General features: G+C 32.6%; 1 protein-coding gene across 1 annotated transcript; it reads left to right on the top strand.

Moving 5' to 3' along the window:
• On the top strand, positions 2,596-6,385 carry LOC18589196 (phospholipase A1-IIgamma). The gene is made up of 2 exons (XM_018127046.1): positions 2,596-3,266; positions 5,439-6,385. Exons 1-2 carry the CDS (start codon positions 2,733-2,735, stop codon positions 6,054-6,056), a joined length of 1,152 nt encoding a protein of 383 aa, XP_017982535.1. The 5' UTR covers positions 2,596-2,732; the 3' UTR covers positions 6,057-6,385.

The raw sequence follows: 19,736 nt of genomic DNA on the forward strand, positions 1-19,736 counted from the left end.
GGAACAACTTGAAGGGTTTGTCTTTTTTGATCAAGAAAAAAAGTGTGTGAGCTTGTAAAGTCCTTGTAGGATTAAAACAAGCATCTAAGCAATGGCATCAAAAGTTTGATGAGGTTGTACGAGCTAATGGCTACAAAATCAATTAATCTAACAAATGTGTCTATAGTAAGTTCCATAATGATAAAGGTGTCATCATTTGTCTATATGTGGATGACATGTTAATCTTTGGTACTAATTTAGAACAAGTGGAGGACACATAAAGGTTGTTGTCAAAGAATTTTGGCATCAAAGATATAGGTGCGATGGATGTTGTTCTTGGTATAAGAATAATGAGAGACAATAATGGCCTAACATTGTCTCAATCTTATTACATTGAAAAGATTGTAATGAACTATAAAAAGTCAGATTGTACGTCAATATTGACACCTTATGATTTTAATCTAAGGCTAGTACCCAACAAAGATAAGCCAATAACACACTAGTCAAATGAAAAATTGATGGAATACTTGGTCAACCATTCAATTTAGACTAAAACCAAACACACTCATTAAGTGAAGATTCAAATTAGTGGGATACGTTTATTTATGCACAAGATTCCCAAAGTTATTGGTATTTGAAAATTTTGAAAATGGTGGGGGGATTGTTGGTGTATTTTCAAAATAAAAAGATAGTCTCTTAATATGGAAAGCTATCTTAGCTCAAAGGTTATGTCACATAGTATGACTATTGGATTATAGGTGAGTTTTTCAAATGAATAGTTATGCCTCTTGAAAAATGACATGTTGGAAAAACACCTCTAAATTTAAAAGTTATGAGACAATTGAAAGACACCACAATTCAAGAGTTTGGATATAAAAAGATAACTTTTCATATTATAGCTCAAAGGTTATGTCTCATGGAATGAATGATTGTCCTTCCATAAAGTGATTATTGAAACAATACCTTTATCCAAGATTGTGTTTTTCAAAATGCAAAGGTGTCTTTAAGATAAAGAAGTACTTTGCTGAAAGGATTGTATCTTTGAGAAGAGACACTTGCATGCCTATATAAAGAACTTGCTACCAACCATTTTGATACACCAAAAACAAATAAGACAAGAGCAAAAGAAGTGTTATGTCTAAAAATAAACATAAACACTTAAGTTCCCATCATGTACCAAAAGAGTTCAAATTCCTTATAATCTACTTGCTACAAAAAGTAGGCTCTAAGCCCAAACAACTTTGCAAATCTTTGGGTGTATCTAGCAGTCTATTCTCATAAAGTGTAAAGGCGAAGTTAGATGTTGGCTTCATTGTATCTCTCAGGCTATTCGCATAATTCCCCTTTTACATATCAAGTGGTGGAGGTGAAATAAGTCTTAAAGATAGCATCTAGTGAAAGGCTCGTCTTAAAGTCAATTTTGCCGGTTCTTTGAATTCCATCTAAACCCCATTTGCACCAACAGCACCTTGCCATGATGCTTAAGAATTTTCTGTAAATATCCTTTTCTCACCCTATTTGAGATATTATTAACAAAAACTGAGATTACTCCAAACATTGATTTTTTTTTTTGTGCATTTTATGACATGTTGAGTTACTTCCAAATGAACTTCAATGAATCATTTTTGATATGTTGGATGAGCAACTTTGGGGAGATAAGTGGCCAGGAGCTCTTCAAAGAAATTGACAAGTTAAAAGAAAAACTTCATGTCATGTTTGTTTAGTTGCTAATTTTCTGTCGATTTTTTTTCTAGATAAATAAAACATTGCATATCAAAAGATTAAAAAAAGAAAAACAAAACAAAAACATGTGCTAAGCTAGGTATATAACAACCTCTTTTTTCTTTCACGTACGGAAATCAAAACATTTTATCTTCAAAACTTTTAAAAACTAAAGTTAAAGAAAATGCAATTAAATTATAGCAAATCTAGTGTAGTGCAATTGCATGTTAAACAAAATAATTAATAACTTGACAAAATTCATTCCAAATAAAATAGTTTGGCAAAGTAATGTAGTTCCAAGTAGAGGAAAGTCTAAATTCACAACATATTTTGTCAATAAGTTCATAATTAATGATTGAATGAGCTTATTAATTGTGATAAATAAAGTCTCAATTCACAACATCTTTTGTCACTAAGTTCATAATTAATGATTGAATCAGCTTATTAATTGTGATAAATATCACGATTCATTTTCCAAAAAAACATCTCATTCGTTCAACTTTAAAATTTCATTAAGTTAAGATTGAATTCTGAGACAAGTAAATCGTTATTCACGAGATACAAGTTTAGTATGACTTATGAATTCATTATAGAAATAGTTACGCGTATCAATTATTGCATTGAGCTGTAAAGGTAACACACCTGTTAAGGAGTTGGGGTCGTAAAAGTGCTGAAAAATAACACAAACGTGATAAAATGGCTCATGGCTATATTCAATGAATTGAGAAGATATGTTTATCTTCTATTGATATATTAGGTTTATTTTGTCTTTTAGAGAAAGAAAAAAGAATGGATAATTATTATACTATGGACTTTGGCATCGAAAAAGCCAAAACAACTACTAAACAAGTATGAATGAACAAATATTTGCATGTTAAAAATGTTCACCGCATTTATCAAGCCATTAGTTTAATATCGGTTTTTCAAGGGGGGAGTGCTGTATATAAATCAGGCAGAAAATAGCTAGGAGTCGCATCGTCATAAGAAATCACAAAAAGGTTTTGAGGAGTACCGATCAGCTTCAAATAGTGATGGCCAACTCTATAGCATCTCGCTGGAGGGATCTCAGTGGAGAGAGTGATTGGAAGGATCTGTTGCATCCTCTCGATCTTGATCTCCGCCGCTATATTATTCACTATGGTGAAAGGTGTGGAGCCGTTGGAGATCTGTTTAATGATACAAAGGCATCGAGGGGGTTTGGCCATAGCCTATATCCAGCAGATGAGTTTTTCTCCAGGGCTGGTCTCGAAATTGGAAATCCATTCAAGTACAGCGTGACCAATTTCTTTTATGCCGCCTCAGATATTGTACAGTCCGCTTGGTTTGGATATGTGGCAGTGACCACAGATGATGGAAAGGCTGTTCTAGGAAGGAGGGATATTTTGGTTGCTTGGAGAGGAACCATGACAGACTCGGAGTCGATTAACGATGTACAGTTTTTTCCAACTTCAGCTTCAGAGCTATTTGGAGAGGACAATGATCCTCAGGTGCACTCTGGCTTTCTCTCTCTTTATACTGGGAGAAGCTCCAATTCTCCTTACAGCAAGACCAGTGCCAGAGACCAGGTAAAATCTTGACCTTGATGTGAGTTTGACCAGGTCTAACCTTTTCAAACTTAAGCATAGTCCGTCCATGGACTTATATTTTTATTAATATATATAGTTATATATATATATATATATTAAAATATACTACTTATTAAATAAAATTACAATTTTGAATTAAGATGGACGACCAAATTTTAAAATAAAAAATTGTGAAAAATGGTCAACCTCATAACATCATTTTCAAAAATAACCCTTAATATAAATTTAATTGCTTTTACTTAATTTTTTCCATCACTTGACAAAAATCCGTTGAAGCCACTTCAAATAAATTAAATCATTTATCACAATTTTTTCTATTGATTTCTTTCTTCGTCATACATCTGTTGTGCTCCTGATTTCTCTCTCACCATCCAGCTTTCTTTAATTTTATTGATTTCTATCTCCAGCATCCATTTATTATGCTCCCAATTTCTCTCTCCTACCATCCAGCTCTCTCTAATTTTACCACCATCACTCTCTCTATCTATTTCTCATCATATTGTTGTTGATTTACAGACCAAAGAGCAAAGATGACATAAATGCATATACTTGGGGTTTATTGATTTACATTCACAGAATCCAAAGTTGATGAGTTAAAGTTCTACAAGTAAAATCTGTAAATTAAAATACTGCTCAAAGTTGTTACATGCTATGCTTGCATGTAACAACTCTAATGCACTTGGCATGTAATAAATCTATTAAATATGACATGATTTAAACATGGCATGTAACTTGGTCTCTATCTTTGTATTTCATTAGGACATAAATTGTTAGATTTAAACACCTTAAACAAATAACTTTTTTTTTTTAACATGACGTGTAACAATTTTTTTCAACATTGTACTTGGTCTCTATCTTTGTATTTCACTAAAACATAAACTCTTGGAGCTAAACACTTTAAACATGACACGAAAAAACCTTCTTTTTCAACGTAAGTTTTTTAATATGACCTATAACTTGGTCTATTTTTTTGTATTTCACTAAAACATAAACTCTTAAAGTTAAACACCTTAAACCTAATGTGTAATAACTTTTTTTGTTCAACGTAACAATTTTTTTTTCAACATGGTGTATAACTTGGCCTCTTTGTATTTTACTAGGACATAAACTTTTAGAGTTAAACATTTTAAAAATAACATGTAACAATGTTTTTTTTCAACAAAACATGTAACAATAATTTTTCAAATATGGCGTGTGGTCAACATGACGTGTAACAATTGCTTTTTAAACATGGTGTGTAACAATATTTTTTTTTTTTAGTTTTATGGGCTAGTCTTTTTGTCGAAGTTCTTGCAACAGTTACATACCATTAGTACATCCTTAGGGCTGCAGTTATCAAGGCTTTGGAATCCTTTTGCAGCAATCCGACCAACTAAAGAAAAACAAAAACAAAAAACTCATTGAAAACCAAAATAGCTTTGTTTCCACTTCTCTTTTTCTTTTTCTCCATTTGTTCATTTATGTGTATGGGAGGATGATTATAATGATGACTCTTCTTTCTTCTTTTTTATCTTTCTTTTTTTATACTTTAAATATTTTGTTGTTAGCTTGTACATCTCTGTATCATTGTTATTGGGTAGTGGTTGGTGTTAATTTTTTTCTTTTTGAAAAAAATAATATTTTTTTCGCGCTTGAATATGAAGAGTTTTGATTAAGGGCAATTTTACTCAAAAATCTTTCTCTTGGCTAAAAATAAATTTTTGAAGACACCTTATCTTTGAAGGCTAAAAAAAATCATCCTATTTTAAAATCCTTTTTCAAACTTAACAATTTCATATTGAATTTACTTGTGAGTCTAAATAGGTAATTTTTGGACAATTCTATTTGAGACTCTTCTAATCTACTTGATTTACTCATATTATACTTTTCTAAGTAAAACTTTCTCTTTATTATTGCATATGGTTATATATCGAATAATATTACCCTAATCTCATAAATAGAAGAAATTAAAACTGAAAAACCTTTATAAGAGAAAGTGACATTAAAATACAATATTTATGGGACCAAGGAAAGACAATACTACTAGTTAATTAGTATACTACTGATTCGTTTAACTAAGTTATATGATCACTACTGCTTTCTAACTAATTGATCTCCACTTTAAAATGTTGGATCAAATTGAACAAAAACTCTTTTGTTACCTTGGTCCAGGTTCGGGAAGCGGTTAGGAAACTGGTGGACAAGTATCAAGACGAGGATATTAGCATAACTGTAACAGGCTACAGCTTGGGCGCTGCACTTGCAACGCTAAGCGCGATGGACATAGTTGCTAGTGGATATAACAAGCCTACTGGCAATTCAGAAAAGTCGTGCATGGTCACAACCTTTACGTATGCTGGTCCACGAGTGGGGAATGAAGGTTTTAAGAAAGTATTTGAGGGACTGAGTGATCTTCATCTCCTACGCATCACAAACTCCACAGATATCGTTCCAAAGATTCCAATTTTATTTGGCATCTACACCCACGTGGGAGAGGAGTTGGAAATTGACACCACCAAGTCAGACTACTTAAAGAGCAACGCCGATGCTCATAATTTGGACGTTTACTTGCATGGAGTTGCAGGGGTCCAGGAAACCAATGGAGATTTTACGCTGGAAGTTGATCATGATATTGCACTGATAAACAAACATTTAGATGGCCTGAAAGACGATTACAAAATCCCACCTGAATGGTGGAACAACGAGAATTTCAAAAATATGGTTCAAATGGACGATGGTCACTGGAAGCTAGTGGACAATGCTTATGTGCCGGATCCTCCAAGTGCTTGATTACAAGTCGGGTCATGCATTTTATAATAAAAATAAAGAGATTATATCTCTATGATACGAATAACCGGTCCTCAAAAACCAAGTGGAGACCAACACAAAGTGGGGGATTTGTCATTTAATAGTTTTCTATTGGTCAAGAAAACATAGGTTGGCTCGTCGCTACTTGGTGTGTTTTTTTCCTTTTTTCTGTTGTACCTGCCATGTGCTCTTTGTCTTTGTGTCGGTTGCTTCCAAAAATTTGTTTTGCAGCACCAACCGTGGTTTGTACTTTGTTTGCTGTAAAACAGTAAAATTCTTGTTTCGGAAAAGCTTGAATCAAATCTATTGGATTAAAAAGTTCGTATACAAAATTCATAGTACTATATATGGCCGAACGAGTACTAGCTACAGCAAGCAGAACCCAAAGCCAATCAATGAGGTCCTCGCCTCTCAGAACTACCTGCTTTGCGAGCAAATCTGCCAAGTGATCAATGTTTCTATTTATATGAATGAAAGAGAGCTCCTTGCTGATGGAATTTAACTGTAATAAATGGCGTTGAAAATACCGGCCTAAACCCCAGGCATGAAGTGTCTTGATTTCTTCGTGATTTTTTTGGCTAAACTTAGGTTTCTATTTGGAGTCTTTTGGTTGGTGTGGTGATTTGTTGTGAGTTTTTGTAAAGTTGGCATGCTGATTGCAAGTAACTTCACCCCAAATTCCTAAGTTAGCCAAGAACAATTTTGATAATTGGAGTCTAGAAATGAAGATGTTCTTGGGGTCTCAAGACTTATAGGAGATTATTCACAAGGGGTTTGATGACCTACTTTAGAAGAGGAGGAGAGACTAGCCAAGGCTCAATAGACTACTCCTAAGGAAGCAAGGAGGATATGTTCTGCGTTTCAGTTTCCCCCTTTAGGGGCTTCCGGGACATTGTGTCTTTGTTAGCTGGCGTCAAGATGCGAAGTAGTACGACTCTATTAGAGAAAAAAAAAACAGGGGCGAAGAGAGGATAATACCACTATTATACCAACATAAAACAAAAAAAATTTACACTAGAGAAGTCCACCATGGGAGAAACAAGGTGGCTGGATAGTTTGTTCTCAATCTATGTCTACAACCTAAGCAAGGGGGTAATGTGGTAAGTGATTAAGGGCGCATTCCAAGAGTACGGGAGAGTCGTCGACGTCTTTATGCCGAGGAAAAGATTTCAAGACCAAGGGAGAGAATCTGCTTTCGTGTTCGTTAGGTGCAGGGAACGTTTTGAAATGGTCAAAGCATTAAAGTGGGGAGGACACTAGAGGATTGATGGTAAGCAAGTGATGATTCGTAAGGCTGAACCAATAAACAAAGTGCAGAGAGAGGGAAGGACAAATATGATTGGTGAACTGAAAAGCGAACGGTTTAGTGGGGCTTAGGGAAAGTGATAAACGAACGTACAAGGATGCCGCTCTTGAGCAAGGTAGAGTGAACGAGAAGGAAAAGGAAATATTAAAGGCTATGGTGAAAGATAACGACGGGAAAATTTATCAGGGCAGAGGACAAGAAGGTGGTGACAGACAGTAGGGTGGAAACCAACAAAATGGTAACGGAATGACGACAATTACCACTAATATTCTTGATAATGAAATGACCTGGGTGATGAGTAATACAGTAGGGAGACTTAAAGCACGAGTGACTTGTGAAGCCATCCAAGAAGGCTTGGTTAATTGAAGACTTGAGAATTTTAGGGAAAATTCTTGGCTGTCGACGAAAAACACATACAAGAGGGAGAGATTTAACCAAGCTCATGTTTTGGTTAATTTTAGCAGTAGAGCCAAGATACCAAATCGAGTATGGCTTCAAGCTGCTGATCAGTCTTCAATTATTTTTGTTAATATTGTTGGAATTGAGGGAAGCAAAGATTTAGAAGTTTATGTGAAAGGTAAGGAGAAACAGCAAGTTTCAGGTGAGGCTATCAATAACAAGGGTGGAGCAGGAGATCTCAACGGTGAGGAAAGAGAAGATAAAACAGTGGGGCAGCAGAACGGCGAGATTGAGGTAGGGTACTTCTTAAGGAAAGGTGAGATAACAACAAGGCAATCTGACAAGCCAGAGGATTTTGAATTAAAGTTGGAACATAGAACCCTAACTACAAGGCAACAAATCTTCGAGGATCAAGGAATGCGTCACATTTTTCAGAGGAGATTAAGTAATACTCTGTAGAGGTCTGAGACAAATGAAAAAGGAAAAGAGAGAGCAAGATAGAAGGGCAACTGCAGAGAGAAAAGTCATGCCAAAACATAAGGTCAGAGGTTCACCCATGCTGCAAGTGCAAAGAAAAAATGGATAATGCTGATTGGAAAAATGGACTGTTAGATTTTCTAGTAAAATTCTTGCCTGGACTTACATTATTTGTTTTTGTATTTTATCAAAATTAGACTAAGATAATTTGGTCTTGATCAAGTGACAATATTATAGTCTATAATATGATCTAATAAAGTGGACTAGATTCTAATGTTATATGCGGGTTTAAAAGTGTAGGCCTGTGTAGGAAACTATAAATCCTATGATGGGTGGGACTAGGAATTCACTATATAAAGGTAAGGTTAGGTCCCCTCTGTTGTCTACAATGACATAAAGATCTCACCCATTAGAGAGTCATAAAGAAAAAGAGAGGAAGATCCTAGTGTACTGAGTATCAGTAATTAATCTAGTTAGTATTATTTTTGTTGTATTATTTCCACTGTTAAACTATGGATTAGATATCAAGTATGTTTTAAATTCTTACTATATTAGATCTTGGATTAGTTTAAATTATTTATACATAATGTTTTTCAATTGGTATTAGAGCCAACATGGTTAGGATTTAGAACCCAATATATATATATATATATATATATATATATATATATATATATATATATATTTGTTGATTAGAAAATGACCCCANATATATATATATATATATAATACTATATATATATATATATATATATATATATTTGTTGCATAAATCATGACTACATATTAAGGTCCTGTGTGGTTTTTGAATTTATGTAATTACATCATTAAAACACATAATTATCTTTGTATAATGCAATTAGATCTTGAGTACGCTCAATTGTTGATATATGATTGGTGATATGGTTGTTTGGTTGAATTTCATTTATGTAATTGAATGAAATCATATTTGATAAATTGGACTTTTTCAAGGGTTGTGAGTTTTAACTATTTTAAGTTAAGAAGAACTTGATTTTATGTAATTTTGTTAAATTACCTTAGGTTTATTATTTCTTGATGAGTTAAAATTGTTATTAAGGCTACAAAGCTTGATTCAACTAATCGTTTTCATCAAATTAAACACTGACACGAGTCTATGGATTTGACTTAAATTTGTCATGTTAAGTTGAGATCTTCATAGGTTTATAAATTTAATTTTTGGTAATTGATTTTATCAATATATTTAAGGCTTTTGTTCATCTTAATACAAGGATTAAATCGGTATATAAATTTTAACTTGATTTGGCTTGTGGTTAAAGAAATTAAAGTTTAAAGTTTTGGGTTGAAGATTAAAACTCAATTTTTGATTTGATGAAAACTCTTAATTTTTATGTGTTTAAGTTCGATTTTATCTCTACAAATCACTGTTATATGTCATAGAGATGAATCCTAAGTTTTGATTGCATAAAAATTGAGTATAAAGGATCAAATATTGAGGAAAATCAAAATAAGTCATAAACGGGTATGAAACCTGAAAATTTGCTCTAATTCATCTCCATTTAAGATGTTTTGATAAGTTTTAAGGCATGGGTATTATAAAACAAAGTCTTTATTGAGATTTGGAATGGTCAATTTCATAAAAAAAATACTTGAAAAGTCAAGAATTAGAAATTAGCCTAAAAGACTCAAATGAGTTAAATTTAACCCAACTGGGTTGGATTTGACCCAACTAGAGATTGAAAGAGGAGGAAAACTGGTTGGACAATGAAGCCCACTCTCAAATGTGGCAAGTAAGGCATGTAGGCCCATTAGGCCCATACTTTTTGAAATAATTTTTTTTGCAGTTCACCCTCACTTGCCCAACTCTACATATTGTGCTATCTTATTGAATTTTTAATGCAGGTTTAATATTTATTTATTTATTTTTTATGTGCTTTTAATTAATTATTTTGGATATTTTGGTAAGATATTTCTAAAATGTATGTGACAAAAAAATAATATGCATATGTTTGAGTTGAATGGTAGCATGTACTCTCCCTAGATATTTGTGTGTTTTATATACTCTCGGAATAAAGTTATAGAATACAAATTGAAAACTAAAACCATATAAAGTTTTTTTTTTTCAAAGCAACAAGGATATTTAGTGACATGGATAGAGATATAATAATTGATTATGTCATAAGGATATGTCAAGTGTGAAGGTATGATTTTAGAGTATAATGCCCCATACTCATCAAGTTAGTGATGAAGTGAATAAAATCATACCACGAAGTTTATGGGTAATATAAAGCAATATCCTATTATGAGAGAAGTTTCATTATGCTTGTTAATTTGTAGTCACTTAAGTGGGCAATTGGTTAGTGTTGTGGAATTATTGTTCCCATATGTTGTAAGGATGTATCTGATTTTGGTGTAAATTCATTCACCTAAAGGTGGTGTTGTTTTTTCTTTTTTCTATATTAAAATTAGAGGGTAGCACATAAAAACATGTGTAGGGATTGGTTAGTCTTAGTAATTTATTCACCTAAAGGTGGTAAGTTACAAAGGTTGTGTTATATTCTCATAATTGATTTTGTGTGAAATAGCTCTTGATTACATGTCATGCATTCAACCTAAAGGTGTTTACATGATGATGCCTGAACTCTTTGGTTATACTCATTTATGGTTTTGGAGTATTAGACTTACCCTATTTATCCTAATTAAGTTGCATTGTATAAATTCTTTTTTTCAAGTCACCTTTTCTGTCAATAAAATACTTGGTCATCATGAGATTTTGACTAGATCAAACTTTAAGGATTAAGAAAGTGATTGGATTAATTTGTCATGCAAATGTACACAAATCTATCTATGAAATAGATAAGCTTGTATAACAAAGTTTAAAGTTTCGTGAATAATAAGAATGGGAGAGATCCAATAAATTTTGTCTACTTGTTGTTAAGAGGTCAATCCTTGTACACCTATTAAGTGGATTTCCTAATATTATTAAAATAAAGGAGTTCTCAACTATAGTAGCATTGACGTATAGGGTGTCATCAAATGTTAAAACTAGCATTTTTTTTTTGGAAGGACTTGATTCCACAAGTTATGATGGGATAGGAAGAGTTAGGAAGTATATCATTAAGATGGTTTGTTAAAATTTAATACTCCTAAAAGGTTTAGGATAAAAGAATGAATTTGGTCAATTTGTCAATAACCAAATTCGTTAGTGTAAAGGGTCATAAAGTTGTCTTTAAGAAAGAACATAAATATTTCTTTTGTAAGAAAAGAGACATAAGAAACAAGATTGTCTTAAACATAAGACTTGGCTAGAAAAGTATAAACATAAAAAGATCCATAAGTAGAAAGCCAAATAAGAATTAGTCTACAGTCATAATTGGGAACAAAGTAAAGGTGGAAGTTGAGTTTGTAAGAAAAACTTGTTGAAATTTAGTTTCAATTTCTTTATTAGACACTAGTAGTTGAATTTTGATATAAGGATTACATTATTAAGATAAATTTTTTGAAAATCACATTATTAAGATAATTCATGATTGAAATGTATTGGCTTATGTTTTTTTTTTTTTGACTTATAGATTATATAGATTGTATTTAGCTCTAATTAATATTATTGTCACCTCATACTATGTTGAAAGAGTTGCCAAAAGATCCTACACAAAGAAAATATATTCCATGTTGTGGCAAAAAAGACTTGGCTATATCTTCAAAGAAAGGGTAGAAAGGTTGATAAAGGATAACAACCTGCCTACTCTTATTTCTAATGATAGGGAGACATGAGTTGATTGTTGTAAGGATAAGATGACCAAGATAAATGAAGTAAATCAAATAGAAAGTTTTTGATTTATTGGAACCTACCTACACTGACATAAATGGACCATGTACCCCCTACTATCTGCAGTCGTAGATATTTGTGGCATTGATTGATGATTTTTTTATTGTGATTATAATGTTCTTAATTAAAGAAAAGTAAAAACCTCTTGATAAATTTAAGATCTTTAAGACTAAATTTGAGAAACAATTGAGGAAAAAAAAACATTAAAATTGTCATGTCAAATAAGGGTGGTAAATGTTATGGTAGACATAATATAAAAAAACAACAAAAAGTCAATTTGCCAAATATATAGAAAGTTGTGGAATAGTGCCCCATTAATACACTATCTAGTAGTCCAGAACAAAATGGTGTGGTTGAAATGCGAAATCACATCTTTAAGGATATGATAAGGAGTATGATTAGTGGGGCTATTTAGAATTTTTGTATGAAGAAACAATCAAATTAAATTTGCATATTTTAAGTAGAATTCCTACAAAATCTATACCTAAAATCTCCTTTTTGTTTTGGAGTTGATGGAAACCTAGTCTTAATCACTTATGTGTTTAGGGATGTCGTTTAAAAGTGTGTCTATTGTTTCACTTATTACTATTTTATTGGGAACTTAAATGATTCTTAAGATTACAAATTTTACTTCTCAAGAGAGGTGGTAAAATTGTTAAGATAAAAACAACTAAGTTTTTAGAGTTACATATGACTAATAGTAGTTGCTCTCATATTAGAGATGGAGGAGAGCATATGGACACTTAAGTATTCTTATACCTATGTAGAAGGATGATATGGCACATACACCAGTTGAGGAGCAAGAATAAATTTAATTAGTTCTTGATGAGGTCCTTTAACATTAGAATGTTGAATAATAGATACCACGAAAAAGATCCACAAGGTAAAGAAGAATGCTATTTCCGTAGACATCTATGAATTCTATCTTAAGAGAGTAATTGTGATATTGGCCACATAATATCTAAGAGCTTTTCCAAAAGTTGTTGTAAGTCCTAAATTAAATCTGTGATGAAATGCAATGATGGATAAAATACAAATCTATGTTATATATTGGTTTATGGGAGCTTGTTGAGTTAAATAATGGTTGCAAACTCATTAGTTGTAAAAAAGTATACAAGTCCAAGAAAGATTCTAAAAAAATAAAATAAAATTAAGAGGTTTAAAGTCAAGCTGGTTGCCAAATATTTTAATTAGAATTAAACCTTTTTTGTTGTATCCTTCTAGGATATTGTTTAGAGTTTTTATGACATTAGTAGCTCATCATTATTATTTAAAACTACACCAGATAAATGTTATGATTGTCTTTCTAATTGACAATATTATTGAAAAGGTCTATATGTTGCAACCTAAAGAATTTAAAAAGAATAATAAAGATCATCTTGTGTGCAGACCTAAAAGTCTATTTGTGGTTTAAACAAGTTTCTTGTTAATGATATCTTAAATTTGATGAAGCAATAAACTTTTTTTATTTTGTTGAGAACAAGGTAGACTAATGCATAGATTTCAAGATCAGTGGGAGCAAGTTTATCTTTCTTATTTTGTATGTTATTAATATCTTACTTGCTAGTTGTGTCTAAGGAATTCGACATGAAAGATCTTGGGAAGCATCCTATGTCCTTGGGATTGAAATCCATAAAGATGGATCTTATCACTTGTTTGGACTCTCTTAACGCGCATACTTTAATTGTATGTTGAATATATTTTACATGATTGATTACAAAAGTGAATATATGCCAATTGTTAAAGTTGATAAATTGAAATTGGCATAACATTCTAAAATGATGTTGAGAGGGAATATATGGGAGTAAGGTCATATGCTAGTGCAATAAAGAACTTGATGTATGCTTAGGTTTGCATGAGGCTTGACATTGCCTATGTAGTGGGTCTTTTGGGAAGATATTTACGTAATCCCAATAGAAATCATTAAGATTCTGCAAAGAATGTGATAAGATACTTGAATAGGACTAAGGATTATATGTTAGTTTATCAAAGGTTGAAGACCTTAAGTTGGAGGGTCATATGGATTCTAACTTAACCAACTATTCAAATGATAGGAATTCCACATTAGGATATATTTTTTTATGTTGAGAAGTGGTGTACTATCTTAGACAAGTATAAAGAAAACACTTGTGACCTCATTCATTCTGTAAGCAGAATTTGTAACATGCTATGAAGTAGAGACATGGGCTTTCAAATTAAAAAAAAAAAAAACTCATTAAAGAATTGTTGGTGGTTGACACTATTGCTAGATCCATATAGTCGTATTGTGATGACACTTTTGTGGTTTTGTTTACTAATAATATTAAAGGTATCATAAGAGCTAAGCATACAAAGATAAAATATTTGACAGTTAAAAAATTTGTAAAAAAAGGTAACATTTTAAGAAAGTATATTTATATTGATGATATGATAGTTGATCTTTTGACAGAGGGACTGCACCCTGTCAATACCAAGAAACATATTTTGGCATGGATATTGTGGAGTCTATTAATGTACTTGGTTAATGGGAGGATTTGACATTGTTTTATACTTTGTACACGATTGTTTGGAATACATCCTTGATGGTGTATATGGATTTATTATTAATAATGATTATTCAATTATATTCAGTCATAAAGATTTTATGTACATACATACATACATATTTATATATATGAAGACTTAAGACCTGTGTCAGTCTTAAGCTTAGATTGGGGCATAAATTTACCGCCTTAAGAGTGTGCCTTTGACACATAAAATATATCTTGAGATAAGTAAGGCAGACATACAGATTTACTGAACAAACCATAAAGTATTTCTCTTGTGAGCATTGGTTGCTCTTGAAGGCATAGAACAAATGGGTCTAGGGGAAGAACCAGTCTTGGATGCTGACATTAGAAGAAGAAACTCCGTCTTGAGAGGAGAAGCTGAGGAGATTTGGGAATTGACAAGAAAACTGGGTCTCTTTTTTCAAGATTAGAAAGAGAAAGTGATTCAGTGATTGGTCGAGTTCGAGGCTATGGACAGAGGACAACAACATCAGGAATCAGTTGATGCCAATTGAAGATCCAAGTACAACTGAAGAACGGATGTGACTTTGCAATCACCCTTGTTGCAGGTGGATGCTTTTCGATTTGAGTTTAAAGATCTATTTCTTGAGTTTTGAGGCAAGGATGTTTTGTTCTTTTGTTTGCGATTTCTTGCTGGTTTCAGGGAAGAGCCTCTCTTCCTTTGAGGTTGGTTGTGTGGGGTCATTGGTCCAAGATCCTTGATGGAGATAAGACGGGTTGACCAAGCTTTTAGGGTTCCGTTTTTGTGTTTGTGTTGACGTTGTTCTGTGATGATGCTGTTGTCTTTTCCTTTTCATTCTGCTGGGGCTTTCATCCTCTCCGTTTGTTTCGAGGATGATTTTTTGTGGGCTCTCTCTTTGTCTTTTGCTGGTTGTATATGCAAAGCTTTTGGGATGGTTTTCTGTGATTCTTGGTTTTAGGGTTGAGATACAATTTTGCTATTTGATTGGCCACTTCTTTCTCTCTAGTCCTTTTTGCGAGCTCTCTTGCTTTTTTGTCTGATTTTTGTAACAGTATTTTTTTTTGTGTTAAGCTGCTATGCTTTTGCTCTTGGGCAATCGGCTTTTTTCTGTTTGTCTTTGTTTTATTAGGTTCTTTGCTTTGTGGTGCTACAAATTTCTTTGAATACTAGGTTCTTGTGGGTAATTATACTGTCTGCTTCACCCTCACTAACCTTTAGGTCATGAGAGTCTATTGCAACTTAAGCTTAACCTTAAGACTCAAAATGGCATGTTATTGATGAGGTTAATAAAAATTTACTTTTCAAAAAAAAAAAAAAAACAAGAAGGAAAGATAACAATGCTTTCTTTGTGCTACCAAGCAATTGATGGGTCAAATTTTTAGAAGATTTATGTGGTCACAACTTCTAAGAGGTCATGAAATATTCTCAAGAATGCACATAAAGGGATTAACTAGGTTGTGAAGGTTTTTTAATAGGTGTTGTAGAGGTGAGTTTCATGCTATATCTATTGATGAAAATGAGACTACCTCAGTGTACTTTGGGGGAGTGTTGGCTATTTTCAATGAGATGAGGAGGAACGGCGAAAATCTTGATAGGTTACGACGATTGATCAATTTTTAGTAAATTAAAAAATTAATTATTCTATGTAAAATTAGTACAATTGTGTATGATTATTTTTCCTCTTTCTTTCCCGTGCTCCACTTATTCTCTTGCCGACTCTTTAATTTGCCACTTTCTTTTGCTATTATGGTTTTCTTCCAACTGGAATCTTTAGCATTTAGTGAAAAAAGAAAAAAAACAAAATGAGTCGAAACCATTTGCACTATACCACTTTCGAGGGCAGCATAACGTAGCTTGACCAATTGTGATATTTTTGTGAACTGACACAATATTTGTTAAAACTCTGATGCTTGATTTAAGAGACAAGAAATAAAAAAAGCCTGATACATTATTAAAATAAATCATCTAAAACAAATTCAACCATGGAACTTGGAAAACATGGTGGATATAACTTTTAGTTATTGCCACTCATCTGTTAGGATTTAAATTGAGTCATTTTCATGCAACATGTAAAATGATGATATGGACATTTAAATTTTAGAATTAAAGTTTATGTAATTGTCCATATTCTTAATTTATTCCAAATAATACTTACAAAACAATTTGTTATTGTACATATCGAGCCATGTATGTCTAATTTTCAGTTCATCTGTTAGATGCCTTTGGCTGTATTATACTAAAATCACAATAAATTGCACTTCAACATTGAACTTTGACATCACTCATCACTCTCTCCTAAACTGCATATATATGATGGTTTTTTTTTCTTTTTTTTTATTGAAAAAAGTAGCTACGAGTTTTTATTGGGTTTTTTCAAAAATGCCCCTCATGCATAAGGTATTTTTGAAAATATCTCCCTTTAAAATTTTAACTTTTTTAACCAAGAAAAATTAATTTAAGATAAATTTACCCTTAATGAAATCGACCCATATGTTTGGATCCGCGCCTCAACTCGACCAATATGTTTGGGTCAAGTTTTTAACTTTTGTAACTTTTTAGCTTTTCTTGACAGACTGTTCATCTCCAAAGTATCTTCGTCAGGTCAACATTTGAACATTTTGAGCAGTGATAGAAGCATTTTGGAGTGGTTTGAGCATAAAGGTAAGCATATTCTTAAATTGAGAGAAAGTTCATATTCCGTGCATTGAGTTAATTACCATAAAATTGCATATATTTTTAACCATATCCAGAAAGGTAGGCATATTCTTCATATTCTCCATATCTTGAGTTTTGGGCATAGAGGTAGACATGTTCTTCATTTTCTTCATATTCTTGTTGTTTGAAGTTGTTGAATTTAAATTTGAATTTGGTAGTTTTGGTGGTTTTTGGCTCAAAAGTTGACAGGGCATGCATGACTGGTTGATAGGGCATGGGTGGTTGGTTTTTGGCATTAGCTTTAGGGGTTTTAGGTATTGGGTGACTTAGGGTTTGTGTGACTAGTTGATAAGGCAAGCGTGACTAGTTCTAGGCATTAGGTTTTGGGGTTTTAGGTATTGCGTGACTAGTTGATAGGGCATGTGTGACTAATTTTAGGCATTGCGTGATTGGTTGATAGGACATTAGATGACTAGTTGATAGGGCATTGCATGATTGATTTTTAGTTATTGCGTGACTAGTTTGTAAGGCATTGTGTGACTGGTTTGTAGGGAATTGTGTGATTAGTTTTTAGGCATTGCATGACTAGGTTTAAGGCATTACATGACTATTTTTTGCAGAGTATTGGATCATTGTCATTGCTTGGATATTAATGCTTTTCTATTTTTTGCTTAACTTTAATGCTTATATTATGTATCTGTTTTGTCACTTAATCAACAATGCTTCACACGTGCCTCATTTATTTTCTTTTATGTATGCAAAGATAGTAGAAACTAGTTTTTGCTTTTTTTAAATCTTCCTTAATCATATTTGCTAAATGGAAATGTTATCTATTTTCTATTGCAGATGACCAGAAAAGAATAGGATAACCTAGAAGCTTTGCTTTAAGTTCCAAGGGACCAGTGGGGTTCAAAACTGGCATTAACATCCATTGTAAGTGGACATACCTGCATGTTGTATGTGAGGCGCTGCGAAAAATAAATGAGTTGGACACAATGAGGAGAACATGCTTTAGAAAGCTGATAAACGTCGAATCAGAAAAAAGTTTATTCTGTGTCAGTCTCGTGCATAATGTATTGTTGCACAGAATATATCATGACCCGGTACTCCCCTTGAGCCAGTGACAACCGCCGCGGTGTCCTCGGTAGACACTCATTGCCCGGAATGTCAACCCGAAACCCCGCAAGGCTTTACTATCAGTTTCTCATTTTCCTTGTGAGCAACCATTTTCAAATATCGTGTTTTAAAAGATTTTAACTGTCTCCAACTAAAAATAAATAAAATATTAATTTTTGTCTCACAAGGGTATTTTGGTTATTTTTTCTCAAAATTTTTGAAACTGGCTAAAACGTAATATACAAGTACAAAACACATAATTCATATTCAAAATGAGTTTAAAAGTCTAAAATCTTCATTTAAAACGAAATTAGGTTATTTGAATATAATAAGAAAATAAAAGAAATATTAAGTAAAATATTCTATTTTCTTATAAAACAATATTTATAGAGTTATACGTGAATAAGTTTTATAGCATAAAAGCTAAATAAATTTATACATACTGAAATACAGTAAGCCAAAATATTTAATTTAATTTACAATAACAGGAAGGCCCCCGAATAAACAAAAGTAAAGAGGACTGTGAACCTATGGTTTGGAAAATGCAGATCCAAAGGTAGCCCTCTATGAGATCAGCTATCTACAGCCTATATTGAACCTGAAATGGGTGGAAAGGAGGGTGGTGAGATTATAAAATCCCAATGAGTAAACAGACATCATCATAAATATCTAAAGTTGAGTACATGGAGACAATAAAATAAATCATCGTAAACTGGGTCACAACATAAAAATACATTTCATTTAAAATATGTAAAGAGGCTTATGAATCTCATAAAAACTAGGCTTGTGCCATAAATCCATTCCCCGGGACACCTTGGCCTAGGCATCCTACCGAGACCGCCAAGGCTATTAAAATTCACATTTCACATAAATCATGTTTTTGTTTTGAAAACATAGTCATTCCTTGGCGTTGGCTGAGTTCCCCCTCATGTGGTGGTTTGGCGTGAAGTGAACCTTAAGCTTTACCCCAGGAGATACCCTACGCGCCTCTCCGTTCAAGGTAAGAATATAATGGGGTTTACTGTGCCCCTCTAAAACGCTGATCGACATAAACCCCCTATTGCAGTGATTAATTAATATATATAATCCACCATATAATAAAACTCAATAACATGATATGACAATTTTGTAATTCACAGTCTTTCAAGGAAATCAAACAATTCGCATTTCAATACAATTGCCAACTAGCCAATCATGCCCGATTTATCATAAGCCAATCAATTTAAAAAATCAAATGACCACAATTAACAGTCTCCGTGCACTCTATTTTTCAAAATCACTATTAATTTCAAAATAATTTATAATTTAATTTCATTGAAACACATTTATTCATAAAACATGAAAATTTACCTTTTTAAATTTCTTTTTCCATAGAACTCATGAAATCATC

Source organism: Theobroma cacao, chromosome 9 (assembly GCF_000208745.1).
Source record: "Theobroma cacao cultivar B97-61/B2 chromosome 9, Criollo_cocoa_genome_V2, whole genome shotgun sequence".
NCBI classification, from domain to species: Eukaryota; Viridiplantae; Streptophyta; class Magnoliopsida; order Malvales; family Malvaceae; genus Theobroma; species Theobroma cacao.

Excerpts from the sequence above, each read along its gene's own strand:
- LOC18589196 (XM_018127046.1), top strand. The coding sequence starts at position 2,733 with ATGGCCAACTCTATAGCATCTCGCTGGAGGGATCTCAGTGGAGAGAGT. Across the intron at positions 3,267-5,438 it reads AGACCAGTGCCAGAGACCAG|GTTCGGGAAGCGGTTAGGAA; the intron begins GTAAAATCTTGA and ends ACCTTGGTCCAG.